Source organism: Equus caballus, chromosome 14 (assembly GCF_041296265.1).
Source record: "Equus caballus isolate H_3958 breed thoroughbred chromosome 14, TB-T2T, whole genome shotgun sequence".
Taxonomy (NCBI): domain Eukaryota; kingdom Metazoa; phylum Chordata; class Mammalia; order Perissodactyla; family Equidae; genus Equus; species Equus caballus.
In genome coordinates, this window is record NC_091697.1 from 43,338,690 (window position 1) to 43,362,902 (window position 24,213).

Genomic DNA, 24,213 nt, shown 5'->3' on the forward strand with positions numbered 1-24,213 from the left:
CCCTCCCCAGCCTCACCTGAGCTGGCGCCGCCCCCTCGCTGTCTGACTCCTCCTCACTGCTGCTCTCCGAGTCCTCTTCCTGCTTCCCAGACTGGGTGGCTGTGGGTCCGGTGGCTGTGGGTCCTGTCTTCCCAGGGGGCGGTGGGGCAGCCCCTTTCCGAGGGGACCCCTTGATGGGGGCTGAGGCAGTTCTGACCTGGGTGGTCTTCCCTGAGGGCTTTGCCTGGAGAGGAAGAGAATTAGGGAAGGGAGCCCCAAGGGATGGCACAGGGCTGCTCTCCACCCTCCCCAGCCTCACCTGAGCGGGCGCCACCCCCTCGCTGTCCGAATCGTCCTCACTGCTGCTCTCCGAGTTCTCCTCCCGCTTCGCAGCCTGGCTGGCTGTGGGTCCTGTCTTCCCAGGGGGTGCTGGGGCAGCCCCTTTCTGGGGGGACCCTTTGGTGGGGGCTGAGGCCGTTCTGACCTGGGGTGTCTTCCCTGAGGGCTTTGCCTGGAGAGGAAGAGAATTAGGGAACAGAGCCCCGAGGGCAGGCACAGGGTTGCTCTCCGCGCTCCCCAGCCTCACCTGAGAGGGCGCTGCCCCCTCGCTCTCTGACTCCTCCTGGCTGCTGCTCTCTGAGTCTTCCTTCTGCTTCCCCACCTGGGTGGCTGTGGGTCCTGTCTTCCCAGGGGGTGCTGAGGCAGCCCCTTTTCTGGGGGACCCCTTGGTGGGGGCTGAGGCAGTTCTGAGCTGGGGGGTCTTCCCTGGGGGCTTTGCCTGGAGTGAGAGGAAGAGAATTAGGGAAGGGAGCCCCGAGGGCCGGCACAGGGCTGCTCTCCGCCATCCCCAGCCTCACCTGTGCCGGCACCGGTGCCGCCCCCTCGCTGTCCGAATCTTCCTCACTGCTGCTCTCCGAGTCCTCCTGTGAGCCCCTGACTGGCCCCGGCTGGGCCCTGGCTGCTGCGGCATCTGCCTTTCCTCCCGCTAGCACAGACACTTGGCCCCTCACCGAGATGGCACTGCTCTGGGGGGTTCTTGCTGGTGGCTTTACCTGAATCCCAAGGAGGTAACAGTATTGGGGAAGGAAGTGGGCAGCACGGTTCCTGTTAGGTTAAGCCCCACCCGTGGTGTGAATGCTGGGAGGTTGCTCCCGTCTGTGTAGGGCCCTTGTCCAGCCTGGGGACACTCCTTAGTCATCCTCTCCACCCCACGCCCCCACCTCCTATGGCTTCTGGTCCCACTTGCCTTGGCTGGGGACCCCTGCTTGGCTTGAGCAGCTGCAGTGACCACTTTTCTGACAGCTGATGATGGCCCTGGGGCTAAAGCCGCCCTGGCAGAAGCTGGGCTGGCTTTGGTCTGAGGCGTTTTCACTGAGGGCTTCACCTGCAAGGAGAAAAGGGAATTCCGGAAGGAAGAGGGTGAGAGGCAGTACAGCAAGTAGGTGAGGACGCCAATTCTGGAGTCAGATGCCTGAGTTTGGATTCTGGCTCCTCCATTTAATAGCTGTGTGAACCTGGCAAATTTGACATTGCTGGGCCTTGTTTCCTCCTCTGTAAAATGGGAATAAGAAATAAGGCCCATCCACAGGGTGATTGTGAGGATTAAATGGGAGATTCCGTGTTTAACATAGTGCCTGGCACATAATAAGCACTCAGATAAAATCACTGTTGTGAGCGCTTTTCTTAGTGTTAGCTGTGCACAAGAGTACTCAGAGCAAAGTGTTTTCTAGACCCCTTTCAGCTAAGCAGCTACGTGATTAACTTCTGGCTAACGAAACGTAAATCGAAGATACAGTTGACTTCCTTACACATGTAGGTAACATGTGTCTTCATCCTCTCTGCTGGCTGGAATGCTGAGGCAACAGCTCAAGCTCAAGTAGTTATCTTAGTCTGAGATGGGAGCCGGGTACTCCGGATGGCAGAACAAGACAGAAAACCATTGTTGTTTGAGGTTTTCTTCAGCTTGACCTAATCTTAACTGGTGTCCAAGGAACCCCCCCCACAGCCTGTCAGGGTCTCCAGCAAATACAGCCTAGAGAGATGAGAGGGACAAGGAGCAAAATCCTCGACAGTGAGATCCTTGACAGGAGTGGGAAAGCAAGCCCTGCTAACGTGCAACAGGACGAGGCATTTGGCATCATCTCAAGGCCCCTGCCTCGTTCATAGATGTCATCTGATCAGTGACATCCCACACAGACTGGCTTCCCTCATCCACGAGACCAAGAGACATTCAGAGCCAGAACGTCAAGAAAGAAATCCCTCTAAAGCACAGGCCGAGTATGACCAAGGCCAAGGTGCATATCAGCACAGAACGCAAGTCACCCAGAGGGGAGTAATGTCTTCACACAGACATACGAAAACAAGGACACTAAGACTAAGTGTCTTACTTAATAAATCTCAATAAATTTACAAGGACTGAAATCATACAAATCATGTTCTCCAGTCACAGAAGGATTAAATTAGGAATTAAAAAAAAACAACTGCATAATTGCAGATATTTGGAAATTAATTCACTTCTAAATAACCCATGGTTCAAAGAATAAAATAAAAAATACATTTAAAAATTCATGGGACGAAGCTAATGAGTCCTTAGAGGGAAATTAATAGCTTTAAATACTTATATTGCAAAGAGCTAAAATTAAAGATTCCACCTTATGAAGCTAGAAAAAGAACTGCAAATCAAACCCAAAGGAAGGAATAATAAAGATCAGAGTGGAAATTACTGAAACAGAAAACGTGAAAATGATAGAGAAAAGTCAATGAAACCAAAAGTTGTTTCTTTGAAAAGAACCAAATTGGGGGCCGGCCCGGTGGCACAGCAGTTAAGTGCACATGTTCCACTTCAGTGTCCTGGGGTTCACCAGTTCGGATCCTGGGTGCGGACGTGGCACTGCTTGGCAAGCCATGCTGAGACAGGCATCCCACATACAAAGTGGAGGAAGATGGGCATGGATGTTAGCTCATGGCCAGTCTTCCTCAGAAAAAAGAGGAGGATTGGCAGCAGTTAGCTCAGGGCTAATCTTCCTCAAAAAAAAAAAAAAAGAAAAGAAAAAGAAAAGAACCAAATTAATAAATCTTCAGCTAGACTGACCAAGATATAGGACAGAAGACATAAACTACCAACAATTAGGAAAGAAAGCAGGACATCACTATAGACCTTATGGAAATTAAAAGGATTATAAGGGAATATTATGAACAAATGTAACAAATTACATTTGAAAACAGACAAGTTTCTAGAAAGGCACAAATTATTAACTGCGCACAAAATTATTAAAAGGCACAAAACATAAACTGACTCAGGAAGGAAAAAAACCTGGATAGACTAATATCAATTACAGCAATTGATTTAGTAATTAAAAATCTTTCCCCACAACAAAAAAGCCCAGAGCCAGATGGCTTCACTGGTGAATTCTATTAAGAAAGAAAGAATACAATTCTAACACAAACTCTCAGAAAACAGAGGAGAGAACACTATCCAACTCATCTTACGAGGCCAGCATCACCCTGATAAGAAAGCTGGACACAGATGTCACAGGAAAACTACAGACCAATATTCCTAGTGAACAGACACAAAAATCCCTAACAAATGACTCACAAACTAAATCCAGCAATAAATAAAAAGGAGTGTCCACCATGACCAAGTGGGATTTAGTCTAAGAATGAAAGGTTGATTTAATACCTGAAAATCAACTAAAGTAATATAGCATATTAATAAACCAAAGGGAAAAAAACAGAAGATCACCTCAATAGAGAAAAAGCATGTGACAAAAATCCAACTCCAATTCATGATAAGAATTCTCAACAAACCAGGAATAGAAGGAAATTTCCTCAACCTGTTAAAGGGCATCTATGAAAAACCTACAGCTAACACACTCACCAGGGAAAGACTGCTTCACCCCCAAGGTTAGAAACAAGGCAGGATGCCTGCTCCCACCACTACCATTCGACACTGTACTGGAGGTTCTAGCCAGGGCAGTAAGGCAAGAAAAAGAAACAAAAGCCATCTAGATCAGAAAGGAAAAAGTAAAACTTTATTAGCAGACAACATAATCCGTATATAGAAAATTCTAAGGAATCCGCAAAAGCCACTAGAACTGGTAAGCAAGTATAGCAATGTCACAGGACATAAGACCAGCAAGCTCAGGCCCAGAAGGCATCACACCACTTAGCCATTCGCCCAGCACTGACGGAACATCCCCCGCCCTTCTCACACAAGGGGTGTCTTCCTATGGCATTTAAATCGTGAATCATCTCCTCCCTGAGTCTCTGGCACATTTGGCTTTCCAGAACCAACCTTGCTTTTTTCGTTTGTTTGTTTTGAACCTCAACTCCCAAATGGGGAGTTTACTCGGAGCTGGCTGGCTGTCTCTGAGCAGATCAGAGACGCTGACTCCTTTCCGAGCCCAGCAGTGCTGAGCGGCATGGTACCCAGTTAGCGTGTGCAGCATTTTGAGGGTGAGGCCACACCAGTATTATCTCATTTAATCCTCACCATAACCCCACAACAGAGGCATAATTATTATCTTCATCCTTCAGATGAAGGCAAAGAAAAGGTGGTCAGCAAGACTCCTCCTGTCAGCCCGCCTGCTTTAGCAGAGGCTCTCTGGACCTCTTGAAGCCAGGAAAGGCACCATCTTCTGAAAGGGCATCAGGCTACAAGGCTAGGCTACCAGAGAGGGATTGGCTGCTCTATTTTCACCCTGAGAGAAAGTAAGACCCAAAAGTATAACCAGTTCTGTGGATGGAAAAGCTTTGGCCAAGATATGTCACAAGGAAGTGGGCAAGGCAAAGGCTTTCGAAGCAGGTGCTCCGGGGCACAGGCCTGGCTCTGACCCTCACGGCTGGCTGAGCTGGAGCAAGTCACCAAACAACTGCTCTAAGCTCCAGCTGCCTCCTGCAGACACCAAAGCAAATGAACACACAACTCACGGTACAGGTGGGAGGCTCGGATGGGAAGACAGGTATTTCAGTGATCGCACACTGAACCTGGCAGCATCTCAAGGCCCTGCCTCATTCATAGATGTCATCCGATCAGTGACAGCCCCCACACCCCAGCTTCCCTCATCCACATGAGAAACTTTTAAGGCACTGGTCTGGAACGTGTCTGTAGCTTAGAAAAAGGGGACAGGAGCCTGCTGAGCTGAGACTCCGGGAGGCCCACGCATAGTTAACAGTGGGTCCCACAAGTTAACAGTGAGGGGGGACAGAAAAAAAATACAGAGAAATGTGTGCTCTGGTCCAGGGAAAAAAGAAGTGACTAATTTCTGAGTGGTTATTGAAAAAAAGAGTGACAATTAAAAATAATAAATGGTGGGTGGGTGAGCACAGGGAGGGAGCTATCTTCGCTTCTCCCAGCTCTTCCAGGCTGGGAGACGACTCCTGACTGCTCCACAGCAGTCCGGCCCACCCTCGGGAGCCGGAGGAGAGGGCTTGCTGTACATAGGCTCCCGGCAGGGTGTGGCAGGCAAGATCTCGTTAAATTCCCAGCATGTGAGGCTGATTTCCAACTTACAGAGAGTAAACAGAGGCCCTGATCATATCACTCGCTAGGACATGAACCTGGAGCTTGAACCCAGGCAGTCTGGCTCCAAACCCCCTGCTGTCCACCCCTACCACACTCTCCCCCAGTGATCCCCACCAGAACGCTCTGCTTGGGGCAACTCACCCAAGCCAGGCACTCTCCCAGCCCCTGGCCTTTGCACAGGCTGGTCTGTCCCCGGGAACACTCCACTTCAACCGTCCAACTCTTTCAGCCCACAGTTTAGATGCCACTTCCTCCAGGAGGCCTTCCCTCCTGAAAAACCCCTAGACACCATCACCTGCCATGCTCCGCTAGCCCCAGGCCACCTCCTCTTTCTCAACCCTACGACACCATGCTGAAATAACCTGTATACACGTCCATGCTCCCATCTAGGCTGGGAACTCCCTGAGGGTCAAGGCCACAGGAGCCCCAGACAGGACAGCACTGGCAGAAGGGGTACTCAGCAGAGCTAGTGGAAAGCATACGGAATCACGGTGGAAGCTCAAAAGGCCACGGAGGAGACCCTGGAGCTCCGACGGGCAGAAGAGAGAGAGTGAAAATGGAGAACGAGGCTGAGCTGAGGCTCCTGCACACCCTGGGGCAAGAGCAGCCCAGACAAGCCCACCGTCAGCCAGTCCTGGGCACTGGTGTGGGGGGGATGGGCTGGCTCCCTGAGGCCTCACCTGTGCTGGAGTCGCTGCCACCTCCTCACTGTCGGATTCCTCCTCACTGCTCTCTGAGTCATCGTGCATCTCAGCTTTGACCTGGGCCACTGCAGGCCCTGCCTTCCCAGGGAGTAGTGGGGCATTCCCCTGCCCTGATGGCCCCTTGGTGGGCGCAGAGGCAGCTTTCGCTGGGGGGTTTTTCCTCACAGACTTTGCCTGGAACAACAAGGAAGAGAGGTGTGTCCCAGGAGCCTAAAGGGCGGCCCTGCGTCAGCCAGGCCCAGCTGGCCTCACCTGTCCCACTGCTACAGCAGGAGCTTTCTCTTCCTCACTCTCGGACTCCTCGCTGCTTGAAGAGTCCTGCTCTGGCCTCTGGGTGCCCCTGGCCACAGCTGGGGACGATGCGCAGGCTGGTGAAGTCACTGCTTCTGCTTTCCAGGGGGCTGGTGTGCCCACTCGCGCTGCGGGGACCTTGGCAGACGCGGGGGTCACGGGGGAGCCCTTCGTTGGGGAGGCCTTGGTCTGAGGAGTTTTCATAGCAGGTTTTGCCTGAGGGCACAGAGAAGTCAGAAGCTGGAGAAGGATCCTGAACTCACGGCCCCCACCTATTCTGGGGGGAGCCCCACTGCCGTCCCTCCCCACAGCTCCCTGTGGAGCTGCCTGGGAGCGGCCAAGGGTCCGACTCTGTGGCTGCCCCTCCTGAGGCCTCACCTGGGCTGGAGTCACGGCTGCAGCCACCTCCTCCTCACTCTCCGACTCATCCTCGCTGCTCTCTGAGTCTTCCTTCGACCTTTCGACCTTGATCTGGGTGGCTACAGGCCCTGTCTTCTGAGGGGGTCCCTTGGCGGGACCTGTGGCAGATTTGACCTGGAGGATTTTTCCTGAGGACTTTGCCTGGAGAGAGACACACAGGATTAGGAGAGGGAGCAGAGAGCATGGCTGTGTGCAGACACAAGAGACTGAGAGGGCAAGCGAATCATAATGTGCAGAGAGAGGGGCTCCCAGCATGATGGGGAGAGAAGAGCCTTATGGGCAGGGGCCTGACCTGGGCTGGCGCCTCCCGCTCGCTGTCTGACTCCTCGCTGCTGCTCTCCGAGTCCTCCTCTTGCTTCCCCACCAGGACCAAGGTGGCTGTAGATGCCGCTTTCCCAGGGGGTGCTGGGACGGCACCCTTCCCTGAGGGCCCCATGCCCACAGTCGAGGCAGCTCTGACCTGCGAGTTTTTCCCCAAAGGCTTTGCCTGGGAGTGACAGAGGACAGGATCAGGGCAGGGGCTCCATAGGGGGCATGTGTGTGAAGACAGCGGGGGCAAGGGCTGGAGGTGCAAAGGAGGAGGACAGGCCACAGGAGGCTCCTCAGGCAGGGCACAGGGCCATGCAGGGCATCCTCCAGCCTTACCTGAGCTGAGCTGGAGGTTAGAGGCCTGGCTGCTGGCGCCTCCCCGTCACTGTCCGACTCCCCGCTGCTGCTCTCTGAGTCCTCCTCTGGCCTCCCCGCCTTGGCCTGAGCAGCCACAGGCCCTGCCTTGCCAGGGGGTGCTGGGGTGGTCCCTTTCCTAGGGGACTCCTTGGTGGGGACTGAGGCAGCTTTGACCTGGGGGGTCTTCCCTGAGGGCTTCACCAAGAGGAAGACAAATAGAATTAGGGGAGGGAACACAGTGGGTGGACATGGGGAGATACAAGAGACCAGGCAGAGCCAAAGACACCACACACACCACAGTGGGCAGGGTGGGGTGGAGCTCTGGGTGTGCCTGGGGCTCGCGTGGAGCAGGGGAACGAGTCCTCAGAGGGCCTCCTGGGAGGGGCGCGCGCTGCATGGGCTCTGCTCACCTGGAGCGGGGTCTTGGCAGCTGGAGTCTCTTCCTCACTGTCCGACTCCTCGCTGCTGCTCTCCGAGTCCTCCTCTGGCCTCCCTGCCTTGGCCTGGGCAGCTGCAGGTCCTGTCTTCCCAGTGAGTGCTGGGGTGGCTCCTTTCCCAGGGGTCCCCTCGGCGGAACCTGAGGCAGCTTTGACCCAGACAGATTTCTCTGCGGCCTTCCCCTAGCAAAAGAAAAAGGGCAGTCTGTTCCCCTCCTCCTCACCCTCTGGTGATGCCTTCAGGATAAAGCCTGAGGCCTCAGTGGGGCTCACAAGACCCTCCTGCTTCTCTCCTCACTCCCCACCTCGACTGGTGCTCCAGCCTGGCCTACCAGCTTCACACTCAGGCACTCCTGGGGCCGTCACACCTCCACCCATTTCAGCTGCCACCACTGCCTCAGCCTCCGGGTCCCAGACAGACACTAGTTCCATATGTAGTTCCCCGACACTCCTGCACTGCCCCAACGGTCACCCTGCACACAAGTCTTACGGCCTCGTCCCACTGGGCTCCCCCATCAGCGGGAGAGCTCGGTGGGCAGAGGCACCGAGTCTGCCTGACCCACTGCTGGCCCCAGTGCATATGTGACCGGGTTTAGAGGAGGCAGTATGCAAAGGCCCAAGGGAGGAACCACAGCAGCCTGGACGTGGAGAACAGAGAGGCAGTCTGAAAGTGAAGAGGGGACGGAGTGAGGCCCCCTGGGAAGCCTGGGCTAGCCTCCTGGAGCGAGGTCCCCAGGACCCAGGCCTCCTCCTTGCTGGTCTCAGCCTCTGTTCCTGGCCTCAGGGCTTTGGCAGGAGCTTTGGCAGCGAGGTGTCTTCTTTGGAAAGGTCACAGGTGCTCAGCCCTGGGCCAATCACCCCGAAAAATCAACGACTCTGAATATTTCCCTTCTAAAAACCTTCCCAAGCAGAGGGCACAGGCTGCTCTAGACAGGTTTTTTGGCTTGCTCCTTTTCAAAGTTTTTGAACAAACACGGAGAAAGTAGCTTTTACACAAAGTGCACATTTGGGCTCCTGATGAAAAATAGGTGCCAGGCAACACCGGGTAGCCCCTGGGTACAGCAAAACCGACCCAAGCTGAGGAGCAGTGGCCCCCTGCAGCTAGGGTCTACACACTGGTCTGCCACAATTCTCACTCCTACTCCCATTGCAGGGCCTTGGCACTTGCTGGGCTCCTGGCCTGGAATGCCCTTCTTCCAAACGTCCACAGGTCTCCCCCCTCAGGTCTTCGCGTCTTTCCTCAGATGTCTCCACTCTAAGGCCTCCCCTGAGCGCTCTGTTTCAAACGGCCATTCCTACATCTCTCTCCACCTTACCTTCCTCTTTAACATTCACTACCATCCAGCAAAGTGAATCTTATTTATACGCTTATTTACCGAATGTCTCCCCAGTATCATTCTGCCCCAGGCCTGGGTGTGGCTGGGACCTCTCCTCTTGGACCTCACCTGGGTGGGCTCAGGGCTGCTGCCCATGGCTACCCGACCCTTCCTCCTCCCAGGGCTCTAATGCCAACAGCCTCCCAGCCTCTGGCTTTCCCTTGGGAGGCACCCAGAGCCTTGGGGGCTACAGCCCTGGCCACCCACCTGGAGGAGGGGGTCCCAGCAGATGGAAGGTAACTGGATTCCTGTTAGCTAAGAAGCCATAATTTGGCCTGAGAAGCCAAAGGACCAGGCAATTAAAACTTCTCAAGTCCCTTCACAGCAGGACTAGCTGGGTCTAGGACAGCAGCCCATTTACTAGACAGGGAAACTGAGGTAAAGGGGAGATTCTGACAGAGTCGGGTACAGGCCTACCTTTTGGGAAGCAGCCATTCTAGGCTCCTGCTTGGGCAAGAAGGGCAATTTCCACGGGTGGCTGAAGCAAGCCTGGCTGCCCCTGTCCTTCAACTTTCACACCCCGCCTCCCTCTCCCCAGACTCCCCAGTCTTCTCTGGCAGAGCAGGTGCTCATTACATAGCTATTCCGCCAGTCTCTGGGGGCCACAGGAGAGCCCCAGGCTGCTGGGGGACCAGAGGACCCTGAGGGGCAGCCCTCCCCTGGGCCTCACCTGGCTGGGGGTCCCCTCAGGGGCCCCCTCCTCACTCTCAGATTCCTCCTCACTGCTCTCTGAGTCCTCTTCTGGCTTCTTGGCCCTGCCAGCTGGGGTCACGGCACCTCCCCTGACTTGGGGTGTCACAGCTCCTGCCTTCCCAGGGGTTGGGGCTGCCCTTCTCCCTGCAGACTCTTTGGCAGCGGCTGGCGAGGCTTTGACCTGGGGTGGTTTTACTGAGGGTTTCACCTGGAACAAGAGGATGCAATTAGAGAAGGAATAATAATCTTTACTCCTGAGGGTAGAAGATGCTTCATGGTATACAAAGCCTTTTCCAAATGTCATTTGATTCCAACAACTCCCTGAGATAGATAATATCTTCACACCTGTTTTCCAGAAAAGGACAAGAGGTTCAGAGAGGTTAAATCACTCAAGACCAATACTAGGGGCAAAGCCATGACTGGAAGCCCTATTTGTGTGGCTTCAGGGGGCAGAACTTTCAACCACTGTGTCGTACACAGGGCCAGCACAGAGAGGCGCCTCTGTCAACTAGGACAGTGCATCCTGTCTGCCCCTGCGACTACAGTCTTTGGCCATCCTGAGGGCCAGGATCTGAACACCAGTCTTGCCACTGGCTCACTGAGATACCATGGGCACACTGCTTCCCTCTCTGGGCTCTTTCTTAAACTTCTCAAATTCTGAGGTTTCCAAGGCAGGCAGCTCCTTTCCATCTCCATCATCAGTTAGACCTCAGCCCTCCCTGGGCTTCTAGGGCAGCCATCCCCTCAATCTCAAATTCCTCCTCACTGCTGGGACCCTGGGCTGGCTTCTGGCCTACCAAGGCTATGGAAGTGGCTGCTGGTTTCCCAGGGCCAGGAATGGCCTCCTTTCCCTTAGCAGGGCCTTGGGGGATGGGAGCCCAGGGCATCATCGTGGCTGTATCTAGGGCCCAAAGGTGAAGATGGAATGTGGGGAGCAATCCACAACCAGACCTAGGGTAGACAGGAGTAAGGTGTCTGCCTTTGTGGGTTACTGGGTGCAGTGGGAGGTGAAGTGGGAAGTACTCTAGGCACCGGATCCATCCATCCTTGAATCCTACTGGTTCTCCCTCCATAACATCCTTCCACTGGGTGCCCTGGTGCCAGCCACCAGCACCCCTATCAGCATTACTCCCATAGCCCCCTCAACGATCTCCCTATTTTTATGTGGCACTGTCCTCCAATCCAGGCCACAACCAGGAAACTTTTTGAAATGGGCCATCTTACCTCTGTGCCTGAAACCCTGAAATGGCTTCTCACAGCCCCTAGACTAAAACCCAAACTCCTCCCATGGGTCCTCACAGTCAGGCAGTGGACCTGGCCCCTACCTGCCTCTGACCTCATCTGTGTCACTTGCCCCCTCATTCACACATTGCAGATCCTTGTTACTGCTCCTCATGGCTCTCTACTTTGGCCCTTCACAGTAACTATCACCCTTGTAGTTAAATTTCTGAGGGACCCTCCACTTCCCCACAGCAGCGGGAACCCTGCACGACTTGCCTACCACCGTGTTCCTAAGGCCTGGCACCTGGCAGGTACACAGTGAGGAATGACTCCCTGGTCACAGTTCAGAGAAGAGACAAGGCCACAGACTAAGAACCGCCCGTCTCCGGCCAAGTGCCGAGGCCTGGCATTCACCAGTGGGCCCAGAACCCCCTGAGCAGCCTCACCCTACTCACTCTGGCTGCACCACAGGATGGCCATCCTCCCACCTCGGGGCCTTTGCTCATGCGGCTCCTGCTTGAACACTCTTCCCTCCACATCCCTCCCTGATGCGGTGCCCTGGGCATCACGTCAAGGCCCTGCTCCAGCACCACCTCTCCCGGGAAGCCTTCCCTTGTCCCACAGGCAGGATGGCATCTCTCCCACACAACCCGAGACCCTTCTCACAAGCAAAGTGCTCCCCTCCCTCCCCAGGCCTCTGCTCTTCCAGTTTCGGATCACCCTGAACCACTTGCTGAACTGATCTGGTCCCACTGGTGTGTGAAGTCCAGGCCAGGCCTCTGGGAGGGTCAGCGGTTTGCAGAAGGCAGCTCCTGAGGGTGGGTGGCAATTACCTCCACGTATGTTTCATCACTCGAGGTGGAGGTGTCCTCACTGGAACTGTCAGCCCGGCCTGCCGATGCCATTCCTGAGGGACGAAGAGGGAGGGGCCTGAGGGCCACCCTTTCCAGACTTGCCTGCTCCTCCCCAGCACTCCACCACGCCATCTAATCCGAGCCAGGTGCTGAAAACTCACTTCTTGTGTGCAGAGCGTCAGCTCCACCCTCTCCTGAAGCCCCACAGCTGAGGTGGGTACCACCAGAATCCCTATGTTCTTGTACACCTGAGGCCCTGGTAAGGGTTACAGCAGGTCTGAACACACATGCACCAGCACCTGACGGCTTAGAAAATCACCTTCCATCATCACACTGAAGCAGGAAGGGCAAACGCCTATTTTACCTGAGAAACTGAGGCAAACCCAGGCCTCTCGGTTTAGTCTCTAAGGCTCCGTGGTGGGCCCTCTACTCACCTGAGAGCAATAAACCAGAAAATGCTCCACCACCACCCAGCCTGCTCAAGCTCCCTCGGGAATGCCGGACATGCCCCTGCAGGTGACCCTCCCTCACTGAGGGGAGGGGAGAATGGCCAGAGGCGTGGGGTCCTCACTGTCTGGAGACAAACCCCAAATTCCAGAATGTCCCAGAGCTTGAGAAAGCAGTGCCCAGACCTGCCTCCCCAGCACAAACTCAGGGGGCCTGGCTCCTGGAGTTCGGGGCTCCTCACCAGGCTTGGCAGCGGTTCTGAGGGCCGGGCTGCAGGCCTCCTCCTCAGTTTCTGAGAACACGATGATATTTGGCGAGGGCCCTGCCAACTTCCTGGGCGACTTACCAGAGAGGTGGGCCACTGCCTTCCCGGAGGCAGGGCGTAGCGTGGAGTTCACCGTCTTGCTGGCTTTCGCGGTCTTTGCCTACAGAGAACAAGTGACAGACACACTTGGGTATGGCCTGGTGAACGAAGAGCACAGACCACATCTGGACCCAACTCTACCCGTTCTGAGCTGCGGGAGTTTGAGCGAATTACCTCTCTCAGTCTTTCTTCATCTTTAAAGTGGGGCTAAGAAAGGTACCCCCCTCACGGACGTGTGGAGAGAACCAAATTATGATTCTTGCAACGTGGTATTACTCGCAAAGTGGGAAGCAGCAGCCTGTTGTGGTTATCATCACCACTGCACTTCATAATTATTCTTACACATTGTTACTAACTCCTGTTACACATCCATTACATGTCTCTAACACTGCTTTCCGGATTGCCAGAAAATGATATTCTACTTTCTAAGCAGTTTCCAGGCTAGAAAATGCTTTTAGAGCTTTCAGAACCACAGGCATCCCATTCACTACGGTGTCTTCACTGCCCCGCACAGTGCCTGGAACACAACTGTATCTGTAACGATTTGTTCAGTGAACAGGTGAATGCAGGGATGAAGGAGGAAAGAAGCTGTCTATTCCAGGTGCATAATGTACCAGTGGCCCGTGGCAGTAGGCATCACCCCCATCTTACAGAAGAGGAAACTGAGGCCCAGAGAGGCGAAGGGACTCACCAAGATCACATGGCTGGTGACTCAGGCTGAGATCTGATTGGGGGTTGGGCAATTACCTACAACCCCATCCTTCTCTGACACAGGCGACTGTCCCCTACAGGGTACTTCAACTCCCATGGGCAACAGCTTGGAAGGGGGTCCCACTCACCGTGGCCTTTTCTTTCATGCTTGCAGGCAAAACTGCCCCCACCACTGAGGAGTTGGTAGATGCTAGTCTTGGGGCTGCAAGACACAAACACCCGCTGGATGAGCCAGATGAGCTTTTTCTCATCTAAGAACAGTACACAGGTTTCAGCTCACCTAACAGTTCCAGTGGTGTGGCTGCCTGGTGCTGGCGTGAGGATCTGAGGCTGAGCCCAGACTTGTGGGAAGAGCTCTCTGGGGCACCAGCCACATCCATCAGGGGCAAGAGAGAGAGGCAACATGAAAACTACATGTCTGCATCCCCAGTGGAATCCCAAGTCCCTGGTGGCATGAGACACTGAGGCCCCCAGAGGAACAAGGATTGGCTCACAGTCCTGCAGCGTATACCACGAAGGCACTGCACAACTCCAGGGGATGCCAGTCCCACAGGCTACCGCACCGTGGCCCTGAAAGTCACTCAGCAAGACAGGGGCAGTGGTCAGGCAGGCAGGCCCAGGTAGGGAAAGCTGCTCAGAACTGAAACTGTTTCTTAGTGGAGAGGTAGCTGAACCACGAGACAGGGACCTGATTAGATGAGGAGATTTCTAGATACTTGTGCTTTTACACAAGGGTGTTGTCTCCTTATATCTCAGATAGGGAAGGATTTCTAAGATAAACTGTGAAATCAAAGGATGCTGTTGAGATGAATGGCGTGATCTAGTTCTTTTCCTGGCATTTAACTCCATCTCTCTCTTTTTTGTAATTATGGAAAATTTTAAGAACATTCACAAGTAGAAAGGAAGTATATTGAACCACCCCGCTCCAACCATTATCAACTTGTGGGCAATCTGATCTCAACTGTCCTCTCATTCACCCTTCCCCATCCAGTATCATTCTGAAGAAAATGCCAGACATCGTATCAAGTTGCCTGCAAATATTTCAGCATGTTTCTCTCAATGAGAACTCTTAAAACATATAATTTATGTTTCAATTATTCATTACAATTTCATTATCAAAGCTTTAAAGATTCATTAACATCGAGTAGCCACTCAGTACGCTATCTTACAACTTTTGTTTTAAGTGGTAGGTGCGTATGGATGTATGCATGTCTGGATGGCTATATGACTGGAGGTGCAAAGGAGAAAGTTTTAAGGTTACCCTCCAGGAGAGGCAAATAGGGAGTGGGAGGGGAGCAGGGGAGGAGAGTAGGAAACCTCCCATTGTTCTTCTATACACTTCTGTACAATTCAAAGTGAACTTGGTTTGCATTTGTAATTTTAAAACATTAAGCAAGATATAAAACATATATTCAGTATGAGCTCAAATATTTTTTAAAACATGCTCAGGAAAAATAAATGGAAGAATAATTTACCAAATTGTAGGTGGCAAGAACATGGGTAATTTTTCCTGCCTGTCTTAAAAGTAATTTTCATATATTCCATAATGAATACTCTACAATGAATCCTCTATTTCTTTCACAATCAGAAAATATGTTTAAAAATTTAAAAATTACCTTCTGTGTGAACAAGGACTACTAATACAATGCAGAGAAGAATGACAATTCTTCTGTGGAGTTAGGGCTACTGTTGGTTAAAGCACAAACTGCCTTGAGAACTTGGGGCGAAGGGGCTGTGACGTCCTCACTGGGTGAGCCCTGCCAAGGCTGTCAAACCAGAACGCCCAGGACAACCTCCCAGTACTAACCTGCCACTTCCAATCTAACAGGAAGATCAGCAACTCTCGAAGCAGCCCGCAGGCCACACAGAAGAGGCGCCCGCCAGCTGCCCTGTCTGAAGTCTTTCTAGAGGTTTTTCTAAGTGTGGGCTTCTTTCTATCTTTATCAGAATCTCCAGGGGCTTCTAGAAATGCAGCTCCTGGGCACCACTGGAGGGGCTGACTGCATGTCCCCCAAATTAGGCTGTAAGGGCCCATCTAAGTTTCATTCACCATTAGATTCCCAACACCTAGGGGCACAACATTTGGCACAGAGGAAAGGCTTGAATAAATGGTGAAATAGACATGTGGGGCACTTCCAATTTTCCCTCTAAAAGGTCTTGGTCTTCCCAAGGCTCACTGAAGGAGAAGCTGGAGGAGATTCTCCCTTGAAACAATACAATACCCAACAGCTTGTTCCCAGGAGGTGCAGGGCCCTGGGCTGAGCCCCCACAAGCACCCACGATCGGGACGCCCCCAGCACGCAGGACTCTTACTGGCTTTGGAGGTTTCAGCTTCCGCCTCCTCCTCCTCCTCCTCTTCTGAGCTCTCCGAGCTGCTAATGGGGTCTGACACACGGGTCTTCTTGGCCTGCAGTGCCGCATCTTCCTCTGCCTTCCGCTTCCGGCCAACCTCTGAGGTTCTGCAGGACAAGGGTGACTGGCTATACCAACCGGGTGACAAGGACAACTCCAGATTTGAGAAGAAAGATCTTCCTACATCCTCCCACCTTCCCTAAAGGAAATGTGCGTAAAGAGAGTTTAAACAGTGATGAGAACACGGTGTAGACACAATTCTGTATCTTGACTCATTTCATAAAGTGTTTTTACAATTGTCTATTAGCCTTCGAATATAGTTATGCTCTGCATAATCATGTTTCGGTCAATGACAGACCACACACATGATGGTGGTCCCGTAAGATTAGTACCATACAGCCTAGGCGAGTAGCAGGCTATACCATCTAGGATGCATAAGTACACTCTATGAGGCTTGCACAACCACGAAATCGCCTAATGACGTGTTTCTCAGAACGTGTCCCGTTGTTAAGCGATGCATGCCTGTAACCAGGAAGGGTGGACATTATATAGTAACAGCAGCTAACAGTCATTGAGTGATATGTGCCGGCACGGGCAGGCACTTCACAGAACCATCCAGGCTCCTCCCTCCTCCAGAACTTGTGCACCTCCAGTGCCCTCTTCCTGGAAGACTCGCCCAGGTCCTTCCTGTCCTTCAGGCCTCAACTCCAGCAGACCCTCCTCAGAGAGGCCCTCCCTATCAGCCCCCTTCCCCAAGACACCCTCTGCCCTGTCATCCTGTTTCGTTTTCTTCAGAGTGCTCCGCTCTCTCGTTGTTTTACTTACTTCCTGCCCAACTCCCCCACTACAGTCAGGCCCGGGGAGGGGTGGCTGGTGGGAGTCTTTTCTGGCTCACTACAGTACCTCCAGCACACAGCATGGGTCTCAAAAAATGGACACCTAAGTGACTTGCCCAGGGTCAAAGAGCAGGTCTGGGGTATGGTCAGATAAGCACCCAGATGGCTGAGTCCCCAGAGCTTTCAAGCACCATCTCTGCCCCCACCCCCACCCGAGGCAGTCTCTGTCTATGCCCCACGTTCTCTACTAGGATAGACTCTGCTCTGCCACAGTTTAAGATGTGCTGCTTGGGTCCCTTGTTCCCAGGAAGGCCACTGGTTGGGAATCGCCTGCAAAAACAGGTTTCATTTACCACACGAATCAACTCGTTCTGCCTCTCTCCTCCTAAAAGAATCTAAGTTCCACAAGGGCAGGGATTTTTCTCTGGTTTGTTCCCAGGTACACCATGAACAGTCAGTCCTGGCTCATCGCAGGTGCTCAGTAAATACTGGGGGGAAAAAATGCCTCCAATGGCCAGGATTAGCACTTTATTTACTATTATTACCCTCATTTTACAGATGAAGACAGACTCCGAGGCCATGTTTACTCTTGGGCTTGAACCGTGCTGGGAATTACTAGGCTAGGCTGCCGCTGGTGGACTGGAGGTCCTCGTCCCACTCAGTACCCGTCACCCAGAGAAGGGGCCAGGGGCAGGGAAGGGCATGCAGTGCAGCTCACTGAAGTGATTCTCCGAGGAAGGAAGTGCTGTGGGTAACACTCAGACAACCCGGGCAAGTCAGAGAGGGTGAGGGAGAGGAAGTGCAGGCTGTGCCTGTGCTCTGAGCTCACCTCAGCAGCAGAGGAGGCCCAAGAACTGAGGGCTGACAGGGCTTTCAAAGACCTTAGCTCTCCACTGGCAACTGGGAGCCCTTCCACATCATTCCTGCTTTACTTACATACCTCTGATGACAGGAAGCTCACCACTCCACTGTAGCCTACGTCATTTTTGGATAGCTTTGATGAGCAAGTGCGTATTCAGTAGCTGAAACCTGTCTTCCTAAAGCAGGTACATATGGGTCCCACAGAACATGTCACTCCCTTTGTCCTCAAAGACGTGCAGACAGTGGTCCCACACCTGCCCCTCTGCCATCTTTTTCCATCCTAGACAATTCAGTATTCTTTATCACTCCTCATGGGGCATCACTGCAAGTCCTTCACTCACCTTCCATGCAGGTGCACAAGCTAGACACCCAGGAGTCAACGAGACACCCATCCACTCCATCCACAGATCTTGGTTTCCTCCCCTAATATTCCTGGAATCCATCGCCTACCTCCTCCGTTAGTCCTGTCTCAAGCCCCATGAGCTCCTGCCTGGAAGCTGGTGTTCAGTCTCACTCAGAGTGATCTCATCACTCTCTCCTTCACCTGCCATGGCTCCCACTGCTCTTGGGGTAAAGACAATTTCTCATCACGGATGATCAGGCCTTGCATAGGACGGGCCCTGCCGACTGCCCAGCCTTGTCTGTCCCGTGCTCGCGGTGACGGGCCTCAGCGCCAGCAGTTCCCTCCGCCAGGGACACTCCTCCTGCCTCTCCATCCTATTGCCTAGTTCACTCCCCGACTCCCTGCGCTCTCACATCAAAGCTCACCTCAGGGAAGCGTCCCCTAACCCCCTAAACGAGGCAAGGCTAACCCGTTTGTGAGGTTCTGGCTCCAGGTTCCTCTTTTTCACAATCTTTACTACCACTGTAATTTTACACGTCTTTGTTTCATTCTTCGAGGAACGCCTCCCTCCCTGACTCCAACTTCAGCTCCAGGAAAGAAGGAACCATGTCTGTCTCACATCTCCATACTGAGAACAGAGCCTGGCATTCAGTAGGTACTCAATAAATATTTGTTGATTGAATGAATAACAAGCTGTTGAGAAGCCTTTGTCCTTCAAGACACTGATTACAGCTCTCAATATCCTTTCCCACTCCCATACATGTGACCTGGCTTCCTGGGGGTGATAATGGCATCCACAGAGGGCTGAAGGGACAGATCTTAGACCAGATTAGTATCCCAGCTTCTTCCAAGCTTGGGGGTGTCCCTGCTCCACTCCTTCATCCCCGTGAGACTTACTGCTGCCAGTGCGTATAGATGTCCAGAAGGGTTACAGGCTGAGTCGGGAAACTTTTCTGCAAAGAAGTAAAGAGAAAGCAGCAATTAACCCCCCACCACAGTAAGGGTCCTCCTTGGGCCCAACTCTCCATGACCTTATGACTTGCGCAGACAAGTGGTTGAGAAAGGGATCTTTTCGCTTTGAGAAATAAGTCTGCTTGGTCCTGCCAGTACCATCCAAACGGAACAAGTATTTCCAGCTAAAACCTTTTAAGACAACAAGTTGGTGAGAGGTACCTTTGACGGACTGGAGCTGGAATCTTCCAGGCTAGCATTTATCCAGCCCCCTAGCCTCCCTGGCACTCTCTTCTCTTAAAGGCCACGAGACAGAGCTTTTTCTACCTCTGATCTTTCAACAGGCTTTTAAAGGCCAGGTGGGTCAACCTCCCCAGGGTAGTACAAACCACAGCCCAGACACCAGAGGCATCCAGGTGGCATGACTGCAGCCCACTCACCCACTGAGAAGAGACTGGGACCAAATGATGCCAGTCCCTTGGTAAAAGCAGAGCGAACCAGCTGGAATCTAGGCCTTCGGAGCCAAGGCCAGCGGTCCCACTCTCTCTGCAAATGTCAACAACTCAGGGTGTCAAGTGCCCCAAGGAGCCCCAAGGGCAGTGTCCGGGGGTGGGGGCAGAGTGGCCAAGAGGGTGCACCTGGAGCCAGGCAGAGCTCCTCTGTTAACTGGCTGGGTTAATCTCGTCACCTCTTCAAGCTTCGGGTTCCTTCTTTATAACACAGGGACAATAGCAGTACCCACCTAGCAGGTTGCTATCAAGCCTGAATGAGATGACCCAGTCAGTGCCCAGCACACGAGCCAGTAACACTGAGACTTTGAGCGTCAGTTTCACTCTACTCCGCCCCAAGTACACTGGTCTCCTCACTGTCCCTCAAATGTGTCAGGCTACCCCGCCCCCATCAGGGCTTGCTATTCCATCTGGAATGTTCTCTCCTACTAACTATACAGATCATTCCCTCAGTTCCTCCAGGTCTCTGCCCAAACATCACCTTCTCGGTGGGGCTTCTTGACCACCCTATTTATTACTGAACCTGACATTCCTTATCCCCCGTGCCTGACTTATTTTTATAGCTAACACCTACCATCACCCGACACACCATACCAGTAACTTTTTTTTATATTTGTCATCTGTCTGCTCCTGCTAGAGTGTATGCTCCATGAGGGCAGGCTACTTTTGCGCAGGCAGATGCCCCAAAGAATGGGTACTGTCTCTTGCTCCTCTTAGCTGTTAAGTGATATAACTGGAGTAAGAAGGGCAACTGAGGTCCAGCGAGGGTTGGGAAAAGCATAGATAAGGTCTTAGGGCCCATCGCCCTCTATTCTCTCGAGCAGGTCCTGAGAGCAAGCATCAGGACCAGAACCTACAGCATATTGACCCATCAGGTCAACAGCCACCATACCAGCTTAAAACCTTCCAGGGGCTCCAGATGAAGACCGAACTGTCCACAGTAGGGCTCCAGCCAGCTCCTCCACTGGCTCCCCAGAGACCTCTATCACCCTGGTACTTCACACTTCAGCCACAACGAGCTTTCCTGAGGCCAGGAAATACACCACAAGTTTCCTCCCACCACAGGGCATCCGCACCTCTGCCTGGAATATCCACTGCCCTTCTCTCAGGTCTCAAATCGACATCCACTTGCTCAGGAAAGCAGCCCTGGAGATCGCTGACAAGGGCAATCTGCCACCCCTATCTTAGCACCGTATCCCTCTCATTCTTGGCACTTAAAGTAATGTTAAGTGTACAGTTACTTTTGGGATTCTTTGATTTATGTCTGTCTCCTCTACCGGATTTAGACGGTAAGTTTTAGGAGGGCTGCGGGACCGTGCGCTCTGAGCACCAGATTAACAGCTGCGGAAAGAATGAATGGAGTAAGAAATGACCGCACCACGAGTTCGAATCCCAAAGCTGTCCGACGCAGTACAGAAGGACTGCTACGGGCCTGAGCTCCAGCTCAACTGAGGGACCACAGGCCCCTTCTCCTGGCGTTCTCCTTTGCCCTCCGGGGCTGGTCGCTATCCACCCCTCAGACTCGCAGCATCCTTTTCGCCCGAGGGGGCCGCGCCGGGCCACGTGGCCCTAGATGTAAGAGACTTTAAACTGCCGCCACCCGGAAAGGGGGTGGAGGTACCGGGCGCGGGAATTACAAAACCCTGTGCGTCCGACCACACGTCCCGACCCGCCCACTGTACAGATGGGAAACTGAGGCCGAGAGGGCCTGGAGCCGCAGGAGGGGGCAGAAGCTGCAGCTCCTTCGGCACCCCTGGCCGCGTCCCCAAGCACCGCAGGATGCGGCTTCGGGCGCCCGCGAGGCGGCCAGGGGAGGGGGCGCGGACCGCCGCTCTCCAGACCCTGCACGCGGCCCTCACACACGCCCGCGCCGCTCACCTGGCCGCTCTGCTCCTTCACCTCCCGCGCCGCGCGCACGTAGCCCGCCTGCAGCAGGTGCTGGTAGATCAAGGGAAGCAGCTCCCGCCGCTTCCTAGCCTCGGCCATGCCGGCGACCCTCAGCCGGTTACCTCACCTGCACGCCCCCCTCAGTCCCCGCCCGCCACTTCCCGCGTGCCCTTAGACCTCGCGCGCCCCATTTCCGGCTCCTCTTTCGCCTGGGCCGCGCGGCGCGCCGGGAAATGTAGTCTCAGCTGGAGTGACCTAAAGGGGCGGAGACTTGGAGAGCAGCGAGACATCCCATTGGCGGGGAGAGGGCGTGGTTAGACCTAGGCGCGCCCCGCGGCGAGCCAAGACATGAGCAACCAGCTCTGCGATGCTTCAGACTGGCCCCTTGAGGAGATTAGTCTTCCATGTTAGTTCCTTGATGGTTGCGATCGGGTTTTAAACATCTCTGAACATCGTAATTTGCGTCTTTCTCTAGCTCTGAACTTTCAGTTACCCACTTGTTTATTCATTTCACACTTTTTTAGGACTCATGAGCCAGGCACTATTTGTCATCATTCATTCACTGAACAAATCGTTATTGAGCACCGTACCTTGGGCTAGCGCTCAGATAGGGTGGAGGGATAAAAAGATGAATAAGACACGGCGGCTGCCCTCACAGCTCACGGGGAAGAGAGGTACAGTCGGTAACCAAGCAACTATGGTTCAATGTCTTATGAGCTTTGTCGGGGACAGGCCCATACTTATGTGAGCAGAAAGGAGGGGCACCTAGCCCCAAAGGGACATCTAAGTTGAGGCTTAAAGATGGAGTAGGAATTTCCAGGTGCAGAGGAGAGGACTGGGATCCCAGGCAGAGCGCACTGCCTGAGTATAGACAGGAGAAGCCACCCCAGCATAGGCTGGAAACCCAAACGTAGAACCCAGTCTGCGCTGCTGGGCTGTAGACTCTGGGGGAAGCTGGAACAAGTGACAACGCAGGAGGATGAAGAAGCAGACAGGGTCTACAGCACCCCCTCCTGCCGCAGAGTTTGCATTTTGCTCCAAGGGCCTTAGATAGTCTCTGACGGGTGTTATGCAGGAGGGTAACTTGGGTTTGTGTTTTTAAAAGATTTCCACGACCAAAGCATGGAGGATGGATCTGTGGAGAACAATACTAGCTGCGAGGCTGTTGTAGTTGTTGAGGTGACGTTGGCAGAGAGAGGATGAGCGAGGCTGGGGAATATTTGAATCAGCTGTTCTTAACTTCATGGACCTGTTGACAATCTGAAGAGAGCATGAACCACCTAGCCTTTACTGTAGAAAATTTTGAATATGTACAGACACATAATATTTTCCATCCAATTTCAGGACAGTGATAAGCATATACCTGAACCTCTTAGGGTTGGGAACTGCTGCTCCAGGAAGAAACAGGGATAGGACTAGACGACTGATTGAATGCAATGAGTAAGAAAGGCTAATCTGCATTCAGTCATTTAGCAAATACTTGTTGAGCACCTGCTACTGGGGATGAAAAAGTCTCCACTCCAATAGAGCTTACAGTCTAACTGGGGAGACGCTGCTAAACAAACTGTCATACTGATACACTGTTATAAACAGTCAACAAATGCAGAAGGAAAAGGATAGTGTTTTCTTATGGAACAGTAGAATGTTTAAAAGCTATGTTGGAGTCACACTGTCTGGGTTCAAATGCTGGCTTTGCCTCTTGTTAACTAGGTGACCTTGGGTAAGTTACATAATTTCTCTGTGCCTTGGTTTCTTCATCTGTAAAATAGAGATAATTATCATTTCTACCTCATAGGGTTGTCATGAGGAGTAAATGAGTTCTAAGCAGAAATGCTTAGAAGACTTCCTCACAATAGTGCTGTGCCTTAAGTATGTTAGCCATTATTGTGAAAGCATTTAACGGGACGGAGGGATCTATTTTTTCTTTGAGGTTAGGGAAGGATTCCCTGAGGAAGTGATATTTGTGAGGAAATATGAACTATGTGTGGGGGAGGATGGTCGGGGGGCGAATCCTAGACAGAGGGAAGAACCTGTGCAAAGAGCCTGAGGAAGAAGGTACAGCTGAGCGAAGAGGCTAGAAAAGATCTTTGTAGCAGGGCCTAGAGGGAGAGCAAGGGGATTGGGGAGTGTAGAAGGTGGGCAGAACCAGATTGCACATTAGGGATCTTTCTCTTCATCCCAAGAGTGATAGGAAGCCACTGACAGTGTGGGCCCAAGAGGGACAGGAGGACATTTGAATTTTAATGTGACCCATGTGAATGTCCAGTGGAGAGTGGAGGAGTAGGGGTATGAGTAGATGTGGGAAGACAGGGTTAGGAGTGCAAGCAGGCATCCAGGGAGAAGAGAATGGGGGTGGTGCTGGTCGCAGAGGAGTTGAGAACCTTGAAAGGTTCCAGAGTTATCAGGAAGTAAGATTGTCAATGGAGGGTCAGGAGGGAGGGTTAGGATGGACTCTGAGGTTTCTGAGCAAACAGGCAGGCAGTGACTGTCACTGGGACAGGGAAAACTGGAAAGGACTGGGATGGGGAGCTGAGCAAAGAGGGGAAGGCATGGAGGGGGACACGAAAAGTGCAAGTTCCACTTTAGACGTGCTGAGCTTGAAATGCTTTTGAGACACACAAGTGCTGATGCTGAGTAGGCACTTGGCAGCCTGGGTTTGGACTCACCTGAAGATGGGAAATTGTCAGTAGAGGGATGATCATGGAGGAGAAGAACGTGGAGAGAGAAGAGAAGGTGGCCCAGTTCGGAGCTCTGAGGCACACCCACAGGTTAGGGCTGCACAAAGGA

The 24,213-nt window shown here is 52.9% G+C and overlaps 1 protein-coding gene across 5 annotated transcripts in view; it reads right to left on the minus strand.

The window, feature by feature from the left end:
• TCOF1 (treacle ribosome biogenesis factor 1) overlaps window positions 1–21,682 on the minus strand; it is a 40,294-nt gene extending 18,612 nt beyond the window's left edge. For 3 of the 5 annotated variants that reach the window (XM_023617434.2, XM_023617432.2, XM_070233976.1), the window contains exons 1-18: window positions 21,418–21,637; window positions 18,977–19,032; window positions 16,001–16,146; window positions 13,816–13,889; window positions 12,959–13,037; window positions 12,145–12,218; window positions 10,068–10,298; window positions 7,995–8,204; window positions 7,564–7,779; window positions 7,211–7,405; window positions 6,877–7,059; window positions 6,460–6,714; window positions 6,184–6,381; window positions 1,226–1,363; window positions 837–1,031; window positions 566–757; window positions 299–490; window positions 17–223 (exon numbers count right to left, since the gene is read on the minus strand). In XM_023617434.2, coding sequence (XP_023473202.2) covers window positions 17–223; window positions 299–490; window positions 566–757; window positions 837–1,031; window positions 1,226–1,363; window positions 6,184–6,381; window positions 6,460–6,714; window positions 6,877–7,059; window positions 7,211–7,405; window positions 7,564–7,779; window positions 7,995–8,204; window positions 10,068–10,298; window positions 12,145–12,218; window positions 12,959–13,037; window positions 13,816–13,889; window positions 16,001–16,146; window positions 18,977–19,032; window positions 21,418–21,525 — 2,949 coding nt within the window. In that variant the 5' untranslated portion in view covers window positions 21,526–21,637. Of the gene's footprint in view, window positions 1–16; window positions 224–298; window positions 491–565; window positions 758–836; window positions 1,032–1,225; window positions 1,364–6,183; window positions 6,382–6,459; window positions 6,715–6,876; window positions 7,060–7,210; window positions 7,406–7,563; window positions 7,780–7,994; window positions 8,205–10,067; window positions 10,299–12,144; window positions 12,219–12,958; window positions 13,038–13,815; window positions 13,890–16,000; window positions 16,147–18,976; window positions 19,033–21,417 lie in introns of all 5 variants that reach the window. The other 2 variants (XM_014730578.3, XM_070233977.1) reach the window with 2 other exon arrangements.
• Between the last annotated feature and the right edge of the window lie 2,531 nt (window positions 21,683–24,213).